Genomic DNA, 19,480 nt, shown 5'->3' on the forward strand with positions numbered 1-19,480 from the left:
AACCATGGATATTTTGCTGTCAACTCAATCTTATTCAACAATACCAGTAAAAACAAACTTTGGTAAAGTGTGGAACCAGTTCTACATTGGAAATCTTTTAAAAATTAGTGAGATGCATTTTGATGAATTGTGTTCTTATCCAAGTCAAACTTCCATTGATGCAGAATGTAGTAGCTGGCCTGCTGGTGTCTTACCACTGCCAGGACCATATAACACTGGTATTGAGGGTGCCATACTGTCTTCCAGAGGATTCCCCAGTGCAGTTTAAAGTATAAAGTATTAAATGTCTTTATGACTTGGCATTTGAAGGACAACCTTCTTTAGGTAGACCCAACTCACCTAGTTTGTAATCTTGAAAACATTGGAGTAAATATTAAAACAGGGAAGAGGGCATAATGTTCCTTCAGGTATGCCCTAATGTTAGAAAACAACTTAAAGGTAAAGATAAAGGTTCCCCTTGCACATTATCTGCTAGTTGTTCCCGATTTTAGGGGGCCGTGTTCATCTCCCTTTCAAAGCCGAGGAGCCAGCGCTTTCCAAAGACATCTCCCTGGTCATGTGGCCGGCATGACTAAACGCTGAAGGCGCACGGAACACTGTTACCTTCCCACCAAAGGTGGTCCCTATTTTTCTACTTGCATTTTTACATGCTTTCGAACTGCTAGGTTGGCAGAAGCTGGGACAAGTAAGAGGAACTCACTGCATTTTGTGGCCATTGAGCCACCACATATTTTGTGTGTGTGTGTAGATAGACAGGGAGGGAGGGAGGGAGAGTATCCAAGACAAACTTAGGTCTTGGATACACAACAGTACCCTCTCCTTTTAGAGGGCAGTTAATAGCTGAGCTGTTCTTCAGAACTATGGAAAGGAAGGAAGATGTCCATTGGGTGCAGGCTAGAATAGGATAGTTTTATAACATTTTTATGATTTTGTATAGCTTTGTGAAATGAGATCAATTGTGTCAAGTTGGTTGTATAAAAGTGGCATAAGCACATAAATAAACATAGAGAGAACTGGTTATGGGAACAAAGGCATGGAAAGGACACTAATATGTTGCCCCTTGCCTCAAAAGTCTGTGATCTGATTCTGTCTCTCAGAATACTTCCAAATTCCTCTCTTGCTACTACAAGCCCCAAAAATCAAAGCGAAGGGTATGTTTCTAAGAGACATAGATATGGTTCTCCATACGTGGTTTCTATTCACATTGGCCTAGATACTTGGTCCATTAGCATCTAACCATGTTTTAGTTATCACATCTGTATCTCAGCTTTTTTCCCCCAAAGAAACTTAATAGTATTTTAAATTAGGCTCTGCCATTCTGTCCCTATGTAACTCTAGAGATTTATTTCGCTGAAGGAGGAGGAGGAAGAAAAGACGAATCACAGTGCTTGGGATTGTTTATTGTACAATGCATTCAAGTATAAATCATAAATCTCTGGCTGGCACATCGTTAACCATGATTTGGGCCACCATGAAAGTTACAAGCAAAACATTGGCAAGAAAAAAAACAAGCACCTAAGTTAATGATTGGCAAGAGGACCTGTAGTTTTTGAAGCGAAGGGTGATAACCTGGAGATGCAGATAACCAGGAATCTCCCACTCAAAAAGAAATTTTGGCAGGATGGGTGGGTGGAATGCTGGTGATCTCCTAATGGCAAACTGTAAGCTGGACTTAAAACGGGCATCAGGGACAGAAGCCTCAGTCTGTCCTTACGGGGCACTTTTTCCTGTGGAATTCAGGTCTGCTCAAGGTAGATCCATGTAAATTCATAGTGACATACAGGTGGAATATTCAGAAGAAAGAGCTATTATTTGATACGCTGGACTACTTGCTCTGAAGCCGGAGGATAATCCTAAATTGAAGGTTTAAATGATTTTATATAGGTAAAGGTAAAAATTCCCCTCACACATATGTGCTAATTGTTCTTGACTCTAGGGGGTGGGGCTCATCTCAGTTTCAAAGCCGAAGAGCCAGCGCTGTCCGAAGATGTCTCCGTGGTCATGTGATCGGCACGGTAGGTGCACTGAATGCTGTTCCCTACCCACCAAATGTGGTTCCTGTTTTTCTACTTGCATTTTTTATGTGCTTTCAAACTGTTAGGTTGGCAGAAGCTGGGACAAGTAACGGGAGCCCACTCCGTTATGCGGTGCTAGGGATTCGAACTGCCGAACTGTCGACCTTTCTGATCGACAAGCTCAGTGTCTTAGCCACTGAGCCTATGTGATTTTATACCTGGGGCCAAAGAAAAAGGGTATCAGGTGCCCTAGTGCTGCTTTGTCCTGATCCGGTGCCTCCAGATTGTTTTGGACTTCAACTCAAACAGAATCCTTCAGCCAGGTTTGGCTGAAGGATTCTGGGAATTAAATTTCAGAGTATCTGGAAGGAGCAATTTCTTCCCTTGGGAGTTATATGAAGCAACGACAATTCCACAACAATCAAATCCAACAATGTCAAAGAGTCCATGTGTAGAACTGAAGCATCAGCTTCATAGAAATAAATGATGGTGGTTTCCTTCATCCCCAACCCCTTGTGCCCAAGGTGGCCTTTCCTTCTCTGTCTTGCTGGAAAGCCAACAGTCCAATGCAGGGTCCTCCGTGTCACGCCCATCCTCACTTTCTCAGAAGGAAAGGTTTCACAACATGCGAGTAGCAGACATCATGAGGAAGTCTTCGTAGCTGATGCGCGCAGTGCCCGTCATGCCAGTATCCTTCTCCCGGAAGGCTTCCGTCATGGTTTGCAGGAGAGTGGAGATCTGGATGAAGCGGTCCAGCTGGATGCCAGGAGTGCAGCCCTTCTGTGAATAACGGGACACCAGCAGCTGGGAAAACTGGGGGCTCAGGTTGTACCCCATTTGGCAAAGAGCTGGAAGGAAAGCAATGGAAATGAGATAGAGGAATCTGCCAAGTCTCCCCCAAGCAAGGCTGGGTTGAACAATCTCAAGTATTAAGACTTTTCCCCCCCCTAATCAGTAATTCATTGCAGGAAAGCTAAGAAGCCATTAAGGAAGAATTCCAGTGACTGCTATGAATCAAAATGAGCCCTTAAGGTAAAGGTAAAGGTTCCCTTTGCACATATCTGCTAGTCGTTCCTGACTCTAGGGGGCGGTGCTCATCTCTGTTTGAAAGCCGAAGAGCCAGCGCTGTCCGAAGATGTCTCTGTGGTCATGTGGCTAGCATGACTAAATGCCAAATGCGCACAGAATGCTGTCTTCCCACCAAAGGTGGTTCCTATTTTTCTACTTGCATTTTTACGAGCTTTCGAATTGCTAGGTTGGCAGAAGCTGGGACAAGTAACAGGAGCTCACTCCGTTACGCAGTGCTAGGGATTCGAACCGCCAAACTGCCGACCTTCTCGACAAGCGCAGCATCTTAGCCACTGAGCCACTGTGTCCCTAAAATGAGCCCTATTTACTGGGAAATCAATGTTCACATTTTGGCAATTCTTTCTTCTGCCTGAACTATGCAGTGGCCCAGATCAATCTCTCTTTTGGGGGGAGAGTGAAAGCCTCACTGTCAGACTGCCTGGGCCAGGGGTCTTAAACTCAAGGCCCAGGGGGCTGGATCCGGCCCACGGGCTGCTTAGATCTGGCCTGTGGGGCCACCCTGAAAACAGTGAAGGATTGGCCTGCAGTGCCTCTGACAGCAAAATGGAGCTCCGTTTTCGCTGGCAGTGGGTTCCAGGCCATTGCAGCTGAAAACGGAACTCGGGAGCCCATTTTCGCTGGCAGAACACTTGGGCCGCTACAGGCGCCAACACAAGTGATGTTGAGCTGGGCACACACCCCTGAGGTCAAACACAAACCCTGATGTGGCCCTCAATGAAATCAGGTTTGCCACCCCTGGCCTAGGCCCAGTGGTTTCTGTCCATCCCACTAGAACTGGCAAAAGTGGGAATGTTCCAGGTGCCACCAATGAAGCAATGTCTCTGGTAAGGCTCCAGGAAGCATAGCTTCTCTGTTATGGCACCTCCCCACTGAGATACTGGCAATCCCATCCCTCTCAGCCTTAGACCAGGGGTCTCCAACCTTGGCCACTTGAAGACTTGTGGACTTTAACTCCCAGAATTCTGGGAATTGAAGTCCACTAGTCTTCAAGTGGCTAAGGTTGGAGATCCCGGCCTTAGACCCAAGGCTGGGATTTTGATCAAGCTCTGGCAAGTTCTGTTTGGTATGTTGATAATGTAATTTTTAGAGTCCTTGAGCCTGGTTCTTTTGAACTCGGTTTTTATGGTTTATTATGTTTTATTTCTAGCCGGTCTTGAGTAGATAGGATATACATTTGTTAAATGAATACACAAATAATGTGTTTTTCCACTTGGCCATGGATAGATTGGCTATCAGACAGTATTCCTCTGACAAAGTGAGAACTAACTCTCACTTAACTCACACTTAATCCCTAGTGAAAATCCACCATGCTGTTGATTCAAATAATTGGTGACAGGACTGATATTTTTTTTATCAGCCAGGCACATTCCAACCTGGAAGGACTTCCTAGCAATTATTGGAAACTAAGGGTTTTTCCCCACAATTTTTGCTTCCTTTTCCATCTTCTCCTTTGAGTGGACCTACAGCTGCCAGTCCCTTTTGTCCAGTCCTTTCTCCGTCTCCAAGCTCATCTCTTTCTGCAAGAAAGTCTACATCTACCTTAGGGGCATGCTTTTCTGACCAACTGAATCAGGCAGGAAGAAGCAGCTGTCTTTTCATTAAACGACTGGCTCAAAAGCTCAGTACTACTTTGATCGCCAATCTACTGATTGTCAACAGATTTTTAAATACCAGAAATTGAATCCTAGAATCTTTATAGTGGAAAGTTTTTTGGAGATTGATCCAGGCCAATAACAGTGTCAAGCCTGCAGCCATCTTTTCTTTTAGATCTTAAGCCTGCCACACTTTCTATTATTCTCTTATGCATTTTCGATTGTGGGAAAATGGGAGGGGGGATTATACGGAGTTGGACGATATGTAGTCATAACAAAATTCTTTCTAGAAAGCCAAGGTCATCCTTTGTCTCTGCACCTGGCCAGAACTGGATGGGTGGAACTGCCAGCATGGCAGTGGGAGATTGGACCATGTGATGGACTTGTGGGTGTGGGGGCAAGATCTTGGACTTTCAACTGGGTGGGAAAATTGGGAAGCTTTCAGATTCGTGTTTATTTATTTTATTTATTATTATTATTATTTTGCCAAAACATTGCCACCCCCAACCTCAATGTCTCACCTTGGTGCAGCTCATTATAAGAAATGTTTCCTGAATGGTCCCGATCGAATTGCTGGAACAGATTCTTCCACTGTTGAATAAAACGCCACAGGGCGGAAAACCCATAGAGGTCGATCCGACCGGATTTGCTTTTATCAAACATGTCTGCCAAGAAAGAAAGGCAAGAACGGAGCACTGAATAGCAATGTTTCACTGCCTGTATAATTACACCCCCCCACCCCCCAACCAAAGCTGAAAGAGAGACGAGAGGGTCGTACCACTTTTGAGACTGCTCAAAAGTTCTATGAAGGTTTTTACAACCTTCCAAAATCTGGAGCCATCTATTCAGCCCAAGAGAAACTGGGAGGGAAAACAATATCAAAAACGAAGACAAGCACTAGCACACAATTTGAACCTCTTTAAGAACATCTTCTGTCTCTAAGTTTATCCTGTTCCTTATTTATTTATTTTATTAAATTTATAGACCGCCCCCTCTCCCCGAAGGGACTCGGGGACCCCTTAGAATGCCATCTGTATTTTCAGTTAGACAGCAGGAGAAAGAAGACTTGGCTGAAATTGGGAAAATGATTCTCCCTGAAACATGCCAAAGGCAACGGTGAATTATCTTTAGGAAGATATGTTTGTCCTTTAGCCCAATTTACTGGTTTATATATTAGAATAGAATAGAATAAGAGTTGGAAGGGACCTTGGAGGTCTTCTAGTGCAATCCCCTGCCTATGCAGGAAACCCTACACCACTTCAGACGAATGGTTGTCCAACATCTTCTTAAAAACTTCCAGTGTTGATGCATTCACAACTTCTGGAGGCAAGTTGTTCCACTGATGAACTGTTCTCACTGTCAGGAAAATTCTCCTTAGTTCTAAGTTGTTTCTCTCCTTGATTAGTTTCCACCTATTGCTTCTTGTTCTACCCTCATGTGCTTTGGAGAATAGTTTGACTCCCTCTTCTCTGTGGCAGCCCTTGAGATATTGGAGCACTGCTATCATGTCTCCCTTAGTCCTTCTTTTCATTAAACTAGACATACCCAGTTCCTGCAACCGTTCTTCATATGTTTTAGCCTCCAGTCCCCTAATCATCTTTGTTGCTTCAAAGATATATATAGATGCAGACCTGTAGCTCCTATTTGGGTTTCAAGTGACTAGCCATGGAACAACAGTGGAGAAAACCACCAGTTCCCCCTTGTTTACATGGGGAAAGAAAAATGCGCTGTCGAAAGGAGCAGCTCCCTTGAGGGAGGGAAGCATCAAAATCCATGAACTTCAAGCATAACTGTATTTAAAATTATCTTTAGCATTTCATTATGTTTAAGCCCCTTCATTATATTATTATTACTCTGCTCTCTTTTCTATGGCATGCAAAGCAGCCTACAACATTTGTTTCTGTTACTATTTCATGGATCTCCAACTTTGAGATCTTCCAAAGGAGGAGAGAATTGAAGGGGCTGGAAGCATTAGCCATAGGAAAAGATGATGGAGAGGGATAAGAGAACAATCTTCAAACACCCGAAGGGAAAACATTCAGACAAAGAACAAGGCTTATTCTTTGTCATCCCAGTGTGCAGACACAGAATAGTTATGAAAGACAGGAAGATGGTTTGAGAATGCTTGGGGAGGGGGGGGGAATGCCCTAAGGTAAGAGCCAGAGTTGTGCAAATCTTCAAAGAGGGGGTTGGGTTTGATGAACAATTGAGTGAAATTTCCCTTGAAATGGCTTCGTTAAGCAAATTGACCCCTTCTAAAAGTGGAGAGAAACAATCAAGTTGCTTTATTTTGCAGCTGCTTATCGGCCTCTGGCCCCTGCCAACAGCTGGGAGGACATTCTGCCCATCGACAGAAGCTTCCTTCTGCTGGAGGAGGCTGGAGTCACCTTGCAGTCTTCTCCAGCACCACTTGCCCAAACCAGAATCTCCTTCAGCAATTAAGTCTGATCAAGAGACCCTCCCAGCTGTCACAAGTGACAAGGATGAGGGATGTAGGGAAAATTAGGAGGCAGGGGTACCCAAACTTGGCAACTTTTAAGACTTGTGTACTTCAACTCCTGGAATTTTATACCTCCCTGCTGCTGTCACGTATCATCCCTGTTTGAATTAGATTTGTATTCAATGGATTTTGTTTGCCATGTTTTTACAGTATTTATAAATACTATAAAGGTAAAGGTTCCCCTCACACATACTGTATTTTTTGGACTATAAGATGCACCTGAGTATAAGACACACAAAGATTTTGAAGAGGTAAATTTTTTAAAAAAAGGTTTTTGCACTCTGCAGGCCTCTCAAACCCTTTGCATGCCTCGGTTTTTGTGAAAACAGTGCACGCATAGGCTTTGGGAGGCTTGTAGAGTGTTCCTGGGGGTTTGGGGGGGGGGCAAAAACAAGCAAAAAACGGCCTGTTTTTCGTTCGTTTTTGCCTTTCCCAGCCTCCAGGAGCACTTTGCAAGCCTCCCAAACCCTCTGCACATCCATTTTTGTAGGGGGTGGGGTTTCAGTAGGCCAAAAATGCTGTATTCAGTGTATAAGAGGCACCCAGATTTTCACCCTTTTTTTGGGGGGGGGGGAAAGGTGCGTCTTATACTCCGAAAAATACGGTATATGCTAGTCGTTTCCAACTCTAGGGGCCAGTGCTCATCTCCGTTTCATAGCCGAAGATAGATATAGATATATAAAAATAAAATTAATTAATTTATTGTTTTTACCCCTCCTTTTAGAGTTTTTTTTTAAAATAATTTTTGGGGTTTCTTAATGTAATTTTTTGAATATCTTTTATGTTTTTATATTCTTTGTACCTCACAGTCTTAATGCTGGTCGTTGAACATAAATAAAGGTTGATTTAGTGGGAAAATCTGGCCTGGGTACAAAATAATAATGTATCATATTGACTCAAGAAAATGCCAAATATAAGGGAAGCCACAGATTCTGTTTTGTTCACATTCAAATGCAAAGACCTTTGAAGAAAATATTGCATGGAACTTTTCTGAACTTCCATGCCTGGATGTACTGGATCTCCTGAAAGTCACGTGCTAGTAGAGAATAGCCCTAGAGCAGGGGTGTCCAAACTTGGCAACTTTAAGACTTGTGGACTTCAACTTCCAGAATTCCCCAGCCAGCATAGCTTAAAGTTGCCAAGTTTGGACACCCCTGCCCTAGAGACTCTTGATGGGGAAACAGATCTACAGCATTACAGGCACCCCACATGCTTTTCCCCGTGCTGACTATACATTCTTTTACCCTGAACTTACTCAACATCATCAAGCAAGTATCATCGCTGAAAGCAGACCAATTGGAGTTGACTAGGGCCTGCTTGAGCTCCTTGGCCGTGATGTATCCACTGTGGTCAGCATCTACACTCTGGAACCAAGAGAAAGCTTCTGGGTCCACACCAGGGGGAACATGTCCTGTGTGAGAAAGAACGCGATGTAAAGAACATATACAGAGAACAGCACAGCCTTTGACTAGAGCAGTGATGGCAAACCTTTTCGGCACTTGCGCGGGGAAAGAGCGCACGCACGCTCATTGGGGCCACACCACGGAAAAGCCGAACTTATGGGTTCTAGCATGCATGCGCGCCCGACAATCAGCTGACCAGCACGCACGCGAAAGACGGTTTTCGGCACTGACACGCACGCGAAGGGATCGTCCTCCGGAAAAGCCCGAACTTCCTGGTTCTAGTATGCATGCGTGCCCAACAATCAGCTGGCAAGCGCACATGCGCACAGTGGTTTTCAGAACTGCTGCCTGCGCGATGGACAGCTGATCGTCACGAGTGCATGCATGCCAGAAACCTGGAAGTCAAACAGGCAAGGTCGCGTGTGGTGACATGGCTTTGTATGCCACTTTGGGCAGGTTCACCATCACGGGCCTAGAGCATGCCAAATACTCACCAACATGGACCGGGAACATCTAGCAAGCTTCTGACAAATGGAGACGGGAAGATGAGACTCAAAACCTCTACTCATTTGCTGAGTCAACCTCAACCCCACCCCCCCCTTTGAAAAGGATAGGGTGGACACGTTAAATGCGAGCCTTAGAGAAGAACGTTCACTTGGGAAGTGGGATGCAAAATCTTGTAAAAACAGAAGGGAAATAAATGAAATCTCTTCCAATATTTGTAATGCTCAATGCTAACACGGAGAAGGCGCGGTGCTTCAGCCAGGGTGCAAATGCTGTTGTGTTTAGGAGGCTTCTGCACAGCCGCAAAACTTTATGTCCATCTCCCTAGGAAGGCGACTGGGACTTTTCAGTTCTCAACTTGGAACCTTAAATAATGCAATAGGAAGGCCTTTCTGAACCCCTGGTCTAAATGGAGATGAATCCCATATTTTTCGGAGTATAAGACACACACACACACACCCTTAAAGAGGGTGAAAATTTGGGTGCGTCTTATAGCCCAAATGTAGCCCCGCGAACCTCTGGCCCTCATCCTTTGGCCGCTCCTTCACAGCAATTTGCCTTCTCGCAGCAAACAGCCTGTTTCAGTTTCAGCTTCAGCACAGCCTGATTAGCACAAGCAGCTGTTTGTCGGTTGGATCGGCCTCCGACCATCAGCTGTTTCAGGCTGCAGGGATTGCTATTGCCTATTGCCGCCTCCGCGCGCCCAATTTTCGGCCTCTACATCCCATTTTTGGCCTCCACGCGCCCTGTTTTTGGTTTCCACCCACCCCATTTTCCACCCATTCCGATCCCCGTCGCCTGGAATGGATGGAAAATGGGGTGCGCAGAGGCCGAAAACCAGTTGTGCGAGGCTGAAAACAGGATGTGGAGGCCGAAAATTGGGCGTTCAGAGGCGGCAATAATGGCAATCCCTGCAGCCTGAAACAGCAGATGGTCGGAGGCCGATCCATCTGACAATCAGCTGCTTGTGCTAATCAGGCTGTGCTGAAGCTGAAACCGGCTGTTTACTGCAAGGAGGCAAATTGCTGGGAGGCAGAGGAAGATTTGTTTTCCTTCCCAAAAGCTAGGTGAGTCTTATACTTCGGAATGTCTTATACTCCGAAAAATATGGTCATTCAAATTGGACGGTTTCTCCAATTCTGCAATACAAAATAGCTGCTGCAGCTGCGGAAACGGTCCGTAAAGTGAGAGATGTCAGAGACACATGGCTCGTTCCTTAACGTGTAGCCGAGAGAGCCCTGGCGCTACAGACAAGCTTGCCTCCACTTGTCACATGGGAGGTTTGTGATTGATATGTGCAGGGAGAGTTGAAATTCCAGTTTTCCAAAAGTTTCTCCACTGTCTACGCATTTGTGGCTCTTGATCATCACCAGAAACTAGATGAGAAATGCTCCCAAGTAAGAACAAACCAACAAATGACACTACGCATTTCTCACTGCAACTTGAAATTCCAGATCTGGTAAACCACAGTTTTTGTAGAAGGGTGGAAAAAAACACTGCAGTGGAAAAATGCAAATCTGAGCGTCACGACTAACCGGTTCTCAGAGAGGAAACCTGATAACAGACTTGATTTGAAATGTTGGCTTGCTTAAAAAAAGAGGTCAATATTGCAACTGATAGAGGGGGGGAAAGGATGGCCAATAGAGGAATTCCAGATAAACCAGGATACCCTGGCTCAGGGGTCCTCAAACTTTTAAAACAGGGGGCCAATTCATGGTCGCTCAGACTGTTGGGGGGGGGACCGGACCTGTTGGGTGGGTGGGCATGCTTAGGTGGTCATGTGACTGGGTGGGTGTGGCTAATTTCGCAGTACATTAAACAATACACACAAATTAAACTTTAATTTGTTACGCTCCTGGGGGTGGAAAGGGATGGTGAAGGGATAGGTTAGTGAAGAGATATGGCTGCCATGGTGTGTGTGTGTGACTTCTGTTTCTCTCTCTCTCTCTCTCTCTCTCTCTCTCTCTCTCTCTCTCTCTCTCTCCCTCCCTCCCTCCCTCCCTCCCTCCCTCCGCCTCTCTCTCTCTGGAGGCTGGGGATCCACTTTGCCACCCAAAAACGGGCCCATTTTTGGCCTCCCAAGTCTTCCACGCATCCCGTTTTTGGCCTCCTTGGCCTCCAGAAGGCAAATGTGAGCCAGCGAGTAGCTGGGGCGATGTGGGCGGGGCAGCCTTCTGGTTCCATGAGGGCCGGATTGATGGCTTTGGTTGGCCATATCCAGCCCGTAGGCCGCAGTTTGAGGACCCCTGCCCTGGTTCAACAATCAATAGCTTCCGTCATGTCATGACAACTCAATTGAAACAAGCATCCTACCACTCACCTCCGGGACCGCCTGCTCCATAGGACCCAGGCTGGGGAGCACCATAGGGATTAGCAGGCTGTCCATATGACCCTCCTGGGACTGGGCCACCCCCATACATTCCACCCTGAGGGCCAGAGGAAGGATATCCATACGGTCCTCCACTGGAGGGTTGTCCGTATGGGCCTCCAGGTGCTGGGCCCCCATACTGTCCCCCAGAAGGCAGTCCACCTCCATACTGTCCACCAGGATAGCCGCCTTGAGGAGCTCCTGGAGCCTGTCCTGCAGTACCAGGGAAGCCCTGTAAGGGAAGAAAAGGAAGGAAGGAACTGTAAAAAAAAAAAGCAGTCAATGAATCAGCACAGGGCCTAGGTTTCCCACTCCCTTATTGTGAAATGGGCCTTTTCCCTTCTTCATAACTTCCGTGGTTGTGAAATGGTCCTTGTTCCATTCTACCTCCTTTCAAAAGGTATACCCTAAGCTATGAACGGCTGGGACACCATTCGTAGTAATTGGTGGTATAAATCAATAAATAAGTCACGGTGGAAAATATACCTCTTACATGATTTACATCATTTGCACAATGGCATCCTGCTGCTTTGATCCCACCTGACCCCTGGCAGCAGATTCGGACAGTGAGGAGGTTGGGGAGGAATATGAGCCAGTCCTGGGGAAGGCTATGATGAGGGTCTGTGTCAGAGGCAGAGAGCTGTATGCCAGTTATCAGCTGCCTTCAAAGTCAGATATCAATGAGGCAGACGAACAGCTGGAGCCTGTTCCTAGTGTACACATGTGTAGAGTTGCCAGACGAAGGGAACAACTAAGGAACAGGGGTCGACTTGGGAGTAAGGCCACAGGTGGACGATGAATGGCCTCTCCCATAGGGAATAAAAGAGGAGCGAAAGGGGAGTGGAGTTTGCAGGAGAGAATTAGTTCATTCCTGCATTCTTGCCAAGCATTGCGGCATATGAAAGATATCAGCCTGGCCACCCTCCAAGCCTGATAAAGGTCGGTAATTGTGAGCTATCTTGAAAAATTGTGGGAAAGACTTTGCTAGAGAGGAATTCACTGTAAATTAAACAAAAAGGGGTTTATCGGGACAACGACTTGGCTTTGTGTTGTTGGGGAAGCCTAGGTCAGAAACACCCCCCCCCCCCCGCCAACTCATCAAGTTATCAGGGTAAAGAGAGCTGAAGCACCACTTTTTAGTGTTGATGAAGTCTTCAACTCTTCTTACTCCAGAAGAAAAGAGAAATTATTTTTCGGGGGTAGAAAAATACATGTGCAGCTATAAAACAAACATTTCAACTGTTGAACATGTCAGGTTCAATCTCTAAACTCGTTGCCAGGCTGAGCAGGATAAGATACTCTTTTGACAGCAACGTGGATTGTCTTGAACTTCAGTTGGCCCATAAATATTTTCAATTATCTTACAAATACTAACTCCAAGTTTGTTTTGTATTTGTTTTAAAATTGTATTTCAAGAGAATCAGAAAGCTTTAAATATATCTCAAGAACAAGCTGCTAGGGAAGACTTATTCATTTTATTAAGTTGTATAATATTTAACAGTTTCCTGATGGGGTAGATATATTTCACTTTGGGATAAAGCCAGATTGATCCCTATGGATAACTTTGCCGACAATCATTTTATCAATTAGCTGAAGATTTAGTGTAGAGCTAATAGTCTTTTAAGAAATGAAATAGGCTTATATGATGGCAAATCCTCAAAATCTTAATTTTTATGCAATATTTTGCACCACGTAACTCTTGTAACAGTGTCTTGGAAACAGTCTAAGATAATTTTGATTCTTAAGTCGAGTACACTAATGTATATTTAAAATAAAATCTCCTTGGCATTGAGCTTCAAGTCCAAGCAACGATGTATTTAACTTCATGGAAGAACAAAGAGCATTTCCTCTCCCAGAAGACGTCTTGTTCACACATGCTAAACTAGGTCAGAGAGAATGAGTTTAATATGTTGTGAAAATACCAGTTATTAAATACCAACACAACTAACCCAGATAAGTTTATCTTAGCAATTTATCAACCCCAAGGCTAAATCAACTGTTTGGGTAACTGATTTATTCTTATTCTTATTGAGGTACAGGAAGGAAGATTCTTCCTTCATGATTACAAGCCAATAATGAAGTCTTAAAGCTCAATATTCAATAATCGAATATCCCAATACCAGAGTGAAGTGAGAAAGGTGGCTTTGGCTCCGTGGCAAACCTATGATTCTTTTCCCTCCACATGGTACAAGAAAGAAACGAAGCCTCCGGCCACCTTCCCAGCTATATCTCAGAAAACCTTGCTGATTGATTTCAGTCATGCACTGATAAGTCAATTTCCTGGCAGAGTGGATGACTCAATTAATAATTTGGCCGCCAGGTGCAGGTAATCAAGGGAGACATCTGAATCCATTTTGTTATACTTGGAATGGAATTTAATTAGGAAAGACAAAATTACCAGAACAGATAGAGGAGGGGGTAAAAATTTTTTTAAAAAGGGCTGGATTCACATATTGCAATAAGGCGCGCAATCCTGGCTTAATGGAAGGTATGAATCTTGAGCAGAGGGTTGGACTAGAAGACCTCCAAGGTCCCTTCCAACTCTGTTATTCTGAGCCTTAGTCATGTGTGCACCATAGGTAGATGAAAAATCTGATCCATTGCAAAATGCAGGTTAAGGAGCAGAGCTTAGGCACAGCTGTGTAAGAGACAAGATTTTAATCTTGTATAACAGGAGAACAACTCAAAAAAAGAGAACTGCTCAAAGAATTAAGGATATAGAAGCACAAAATGATATAGCTATCCTTAGTAAGGGGGATAACGTGAAATGGCTGAGTAAATACAAACATACTTTTCAAGTAGACTCCTATTTGAAGTTATGACTGCCAAAACGTCTTAGGGAGATATTTACGTGAGCGAGATTCGAACAGCTTGACACAAGGGTCAGATATGGGAGATTCCAATGAGCATCTTGGCATTTACGGAGTGGCAGAGGTAGAAGGCCTGGCTCACATCCTATTTGATTGTTGCTTGTATAAGGGGGTGGGAGACAGGGACCTTGGTCCATATACCAAACAAATGACCCATTGGGATCCCCATATCAAAACAACTTCCCTTATGTGCAGCCAGAACCGGAAAATAACATTTAACACAGCACAGTCCTTAAACAAAACAGTTCGGTTGAGATCTGCATATTGATTGGGGTAGATTGTAAGGGTGACACTGAAATACAATTTTATGTCATTTTATTCTATTTAACATATTTAGCTATTAAATTATATTGTATCTTATCCTATAATTATTGTAGTTTACCTCACTCTTATTTTAAATGGTTTGTATAAGATTTTACTGGCGATATGTGTTTGAACCTTGTGCTTTGATATGGCCTATAGGCTAATCAATAAAGCTATCATATCAACAAATGCACTTCTCTCTTCTCCACAAGAAAACCTCTGCCAGTCACAACTTTTCTCTTAAAACTTAAATGCAGCCTCTGACCTCCCCTGGGTCCTTACGCAGGAGTCAGATGGCAGAATTATTTTATGGATTTATTTATTCAATTCCGTTCAATATATATGGCTGCCCAACTTGGATTAGCAGCCGTTGGCAACCTTTTGAAGATTTTCAATATAGTAACACAAAGTGAAAATGAAAAATAATAAAACACAACTAGGAGTCAATGTGCTTCTGAGGCAGCAAGTTGTCACCATTCCTGCTTTCAGGAGGGAAGAACCCCCAGGTGCTTAAATCCCTGGTTTTTATCCATCTTAAGAGTCTGATTTTATGAGCGTTTCATAGTTGCTTCACTGCATTTCTCGAGAACCATCCAAGAATAGTGAGAAGAGGCAGCATGCAAACGTTTGGTCACCAAATGCTGGAAATGCAGCCAGATCCCAGGAACCTACTACCACATGTGGTGGGTGTTTGGAAAGCAAGGAATTGCTGGGAGAAAATTCATAATTGGTTGTGTAGGAAGTTAGCAACCCCCCTCTCCTAGAAAAATGAAATATCCTGGGAAATATTAAGAAGGGGGAATATTATATTTCCCTGGATGTGAAAAGGGAGAAACATGTTTTTAAAGACAGAGTAGCTCCCTGCAGCTTCCTGCACCCCCCCACCTTTGTCAATGAGCCATTAAAGCCTGAGCTAGTCTACTTTACATAATAAAGGAAGGATTAGCCTTCCACAGAAACTCACCACATGGCATCTGGAAACTCAAATTTGAACTCCAAACACAGCCTAAAGAGTTGCCCCTGCATGGCCCCATGGGAGTCTGACAACCAATCAGAATACATTTTCTTACACAGGAACAGGAAACAGAGAGGTGGGGCCGAGCAGAGAGTATAAAGCCAGGAAGTTTCAGCATCTCGCTCTCTTTTTGCTTCTTCACCCAACATCTGGAAGCATCTGATCCCCCTTTTCTGTTCAGGAGCTCAAGCCATGTGGTTCTGTCCACCATTAAACCATCTTTCCAAGCAGCCTCCATGTTTTCTGTGTCTTTTCCCCCACTTGGAGCTGAACCCGAAGGACATTTCTTCCAACAATTGGAAATGATAACTGAGCAACTATTGAGTTCAAACCAGGAACCTGCCTCTTAGGTATCCTATCGGAAACCTATGATAAAGCAACCATATATTTTCCATATATTGACGGCAGCAAGAATTATGCATGCTAGATATTGGAAAAACGTGAGAACCCCACCGGATGAGGATATAATTAGGAAAATTTGGGATTGTGCTGAAATGGGTAGATTAAGCTGAAAAACTAAAGATAAAGAAATACTCGAAATGTTATTGGACAGGGAATAAATTTTATGAATGGATAGACAGACAAGAGGTAGAAATGAGGGAAAAGGTCAATAACTGTTAGTTTGGAAAGTAAAGATGTATAAAACTGACTGTAGTAAGGGAAAAATTGTAAATAGGCTAATGTGAATAGAAATGTAGTTAAAGCTCTTTTTCTATTTTTTTGGTCATGCTATGATAATTACTGTTATTATATTAATGTTACAGTTATTAGCTTGTGTGTTAAGATTTATTAACCAATTTTGTTGTATTTAAGTAGGATGACAATAAAGATTATACTTATACTTATTATTAACTTTTCTTTGGCTTGGCTTTTATTTGCAATTGTTATCCTGACATGGCACTGTCTTTCCAATTAAAATAAATAAAAATAAAACAAAACAAAACAAAAAGTAGGTCCATTGCTTGCATCTCATCCTGAGCCTTAACTAACTGACCAGGCTCCCCTCAGCCACTGTTAAGATGGGCGGACTTCAATTCCCAGAATGCTCCAGCTAGCAGGAGTGGACTTCAACTCCCAGAATTCCCCATCCAATGAAAACACTTCCCAACCTTGTTTTGGGGAGCTTCCTTCCTTCCTTCCCCTCCATTCCACAAGTGGTCCCATCTCCCCACCCCCAACCTCAATGACATCACTACAGGACTCCATTGACCTGGCCGTGACGTCACTGCGCCCCTGCAAAGCGTGATTGGTTTCCTTGCCGGTGCCTATGATCCTCTCCGCTCTCCCCGCCCTTTTCAGGTTGCCTAGGCAACTTCCAGCCCCTCCAATAGAGAGCCCACTCAGCCCTCGCTTCAGTTAAGGGGGATCCCGTCAGCCACCGCGGCGGGGTGAGCCTGACGCCTCTATCGCGCGCGTGCCCACCTCCTCCTTCACCTCACCTGTCCATACGGGTAACTGGCCGCCATTGGAACCTTCCTTCTTTGTCGCGCGTGAACGCCCTTCCTCTTTCTCCCCGCCCCTCCACACCCGGTCTAGTTGATTGGACGAGAGGACCCTCGCGTGGAGCACGAAGGTGGCCGGATCAGCTGTCACTCACCCCCGGTGGGCGGGGCTTAGCGTGCGTCAACGCTATAAAAGGGCAAGATGAGGCGTTTTTTTTCCCACCTCCCTCTTTTGATTCTCATGTGTGTTGTGTATTTGTGTTGTGGTTTGCCTCTAAGCCCTCAAAAGCAGCTGCCTTCTTCACACTTTAACATATTCATGTTCTGGCTTTATCAAATACTTTGTGGAAAGCCCCCACTCCCTCCCCATCCTAGAAGAATGAAATATTTTGGGGAATGTGAAAAAGGCAGGATAAAATAACTTCCCCTAAAGGAGAAGGGGGGAAAAATCTTGAGGCAGAAACCAGCCCCGGTTTCCCTGCCCCAAGCAGAAACTTGGAGGAGACAATTTATAGAAATGAAGGTTTGGTCATCCATTCAGGACATACAGCATACCGAGAGTTGGAAGGGACCTTCAGAGGTCTTCTAATCCAACCCCGTGCTCAAGCAGGAGACCGTACACCATTTCAGACAAATTGGCTGTCTGGCTGAGGCAGAAACTTCAGATAAGGAACACAATAAGCAACACAATCAAGCCAAAGGTTGACAAAATAAGCTCAAACACCTAGGATAGGGATGGCAAACTGTGCAGAAACACCACGTGTGCGCACTCATTAGGACCACACTCTGGAAAAAACGAACTTCTGTGTTCTAGCTGGCATGCGCACCCATCGATCAGCTGGCCGGTGCATATGCTCAGGCCGTTTTTTGGCACTGCTGCGCATGCAAAGGGATCATGCTCCGGAAAAGCCGAATTTCCAGGTTCTGGTGCCCATGCGCTCCCAACAATCAGCTGGCTGGCACAAATGCGCACACTGATTTTCGGCACTGCCGCGTGCACAAAGGACAGCTAATCATCACGCATGCATGCTCGCCAGAAACCTGAAAGACAAACAGGCAAGGCCATACATGCTGGGCAACATGGCTTCATGTGCCACTTTGGGCACATGTGTCATAGGTCCGCCATCACGGACCTAGGCTTTGCATTTCCCCTTTTGCTTACAGAGCTATCCATGACCCCATAGAAATCCAGAAGGTCTAAAAACCCAGCCACTTTAAACTCCATTTTGTCAGTGTCCCAGAATCACAGGCGGTTGGTGATCCTGCTTCCATCCATAAACCAACCTTTCTTTCCAATTAGCCTTCTGTTTTATTTCCGGCTTGGAACTGGACCAGATGGATTTTCCTTCCAACAACTTGGAACCCATAAGCCAGTGTTTGCAAAGTTGGCAACTTGAAGATGACAGTGAGAACAATTAACCAGAATTACAGGTAATCGCCTTGCCATCTGAAGTTGTGGGTGCTTCATCGCTGGAGGCTTTTAAGAAGAAGAGACTGGGCAGCCAACTTGTCTGAAATGGTGTACAGTCTCCTGCTTGAGCAGGGGGTTGGACTAGAAGACCTCTGAAGGTCCCTTCCAACTTTTGTTATTCTGTATGTTGTGTAACATGTGTGGACTTGGACTCCCAAAATTTGGGGAGTTGGTATCTTCACATTTCCAAGCTGCCAAGTTTGGGAAATGGTGCCCTAGGCTCACCCAGCAGAGTCTTGGATGGATCAAGGTGGTTTGTGAACCCGGTTTGTTGCTTAATGTGTTGGAGGATTAAAACCTGTGGGTTAATCTGACTGCTGAGTTTTATTGGGCAGGTTTCCAAAAGCTTCTCTCACTTTTGAATCAAACCTTTTATCGTTTCCATCTTTCCTTCCTTGGGTAAAACATGCACATGTTGTTTTGCCAGGGTGGTGTGTGTGTGTGTGTGTGTGTACAAATTCAGAGAAAAATCAACTAAGTCTTGAGACCCTTGAAAGACTAAGGCAGGATTTTTTTAACCTCAGCAACCAAGTCTCAGAATCAAAGTCCATCCCAGTTGGCTGGGGAAATCTAGCAGATGAAGCCCACATATCTTCAAGTCGACGAGATTGAGAAAGAACAGCTGTAAGCCATCCAGAGAATGTTGGGTGTTGAGCAGCTAGGAAATGATAATGGTAGTGGTAGTACAGGTATCCCTGACTTACAATAGTTCATTTAGTGACCGTTTGAAGTTACGATGGCACTGAAAAAAGCGACACATGACCATTTTTCACACTTATGACCATTGAATTGTTGGAAGAAATGTCCATCTGGGTTGAGTTCCAAGTGGGGAGAAAGACACTGGAAACATGGAAGGATGGTTTAATGATGGACAGGATCACGTGGTTTAAGGTCCTGGGGAAAAATGA

At 44.6% G+C, this 19,480-nt stretch overlaps 1 protein-coding gene across 1 annotated transcript; it reads right to left on the bottom strand.

The window, feature by feature from the left end:
• Positions 1-1,379: 1,379 nt before the first annotated feature.
• Positions 1,380-17,176, bottom strand: PEF1 (penta-EF-hand domain containing 1). The gene is made up of 5 exons (XM_081961495.1): positions 17,099-17,176; positions 11,424-11,703; positions 8,452-8,607; positions 5,218-5,361; positions 1,380-2,863 (listed from the first exon to the last, which is right to left on the bottom strand). Exons 1-5 carry the CDS (start codon positions 17,123-17,125, stop codon positions 2,634-2,636), a joined length of 837 nt encoding a protein of 278 aa, XP_081817621.1. The 5' UTR covers positions 17,126-17,176; the 3' UTR covers positions 1,380-2,633.
• Between the last annotated feature and the right edge of the window lie 2,304 nt (positions 17,177-19,480).

The sequence above is a fragment of the Natrix helvetica genome, assembly GCF_964273705.1.
Source record: "Natrix helvetica genome assembly, chromosome: 9".
Classification (NCBI taxonomy): domain Eukaryota; kingdom Metazoa; phylum Chordata; class Lepidosauria; order Squamata; family Natricidae; genus Natrix; species Natrix helvetica.

Excerpts from the sequence above, each read along its gene's own strand:
- PEF1 (XM_081961495.1), bottom strand. The coding sequence starts at position 17,125 with ATGGCGGCCAGTTACCCGTATGGACAG. Across the intron at positions 11,704-17,098 it reads CCAGTTACCCGTATGGACAG|GGCTTCCCTGGTACTGCAGG; the intron begins GTGAGGTGAAGG and ends CTTCCCTTACAG. Across the intron at positions 8,608-11,423 it reads TGGAGCAGGCGGTCCCGGAG|GACATGTTCCCCCTGGTGTG; the intron begins GTGAGTGGTAGG and ends TTTCTCACACAG.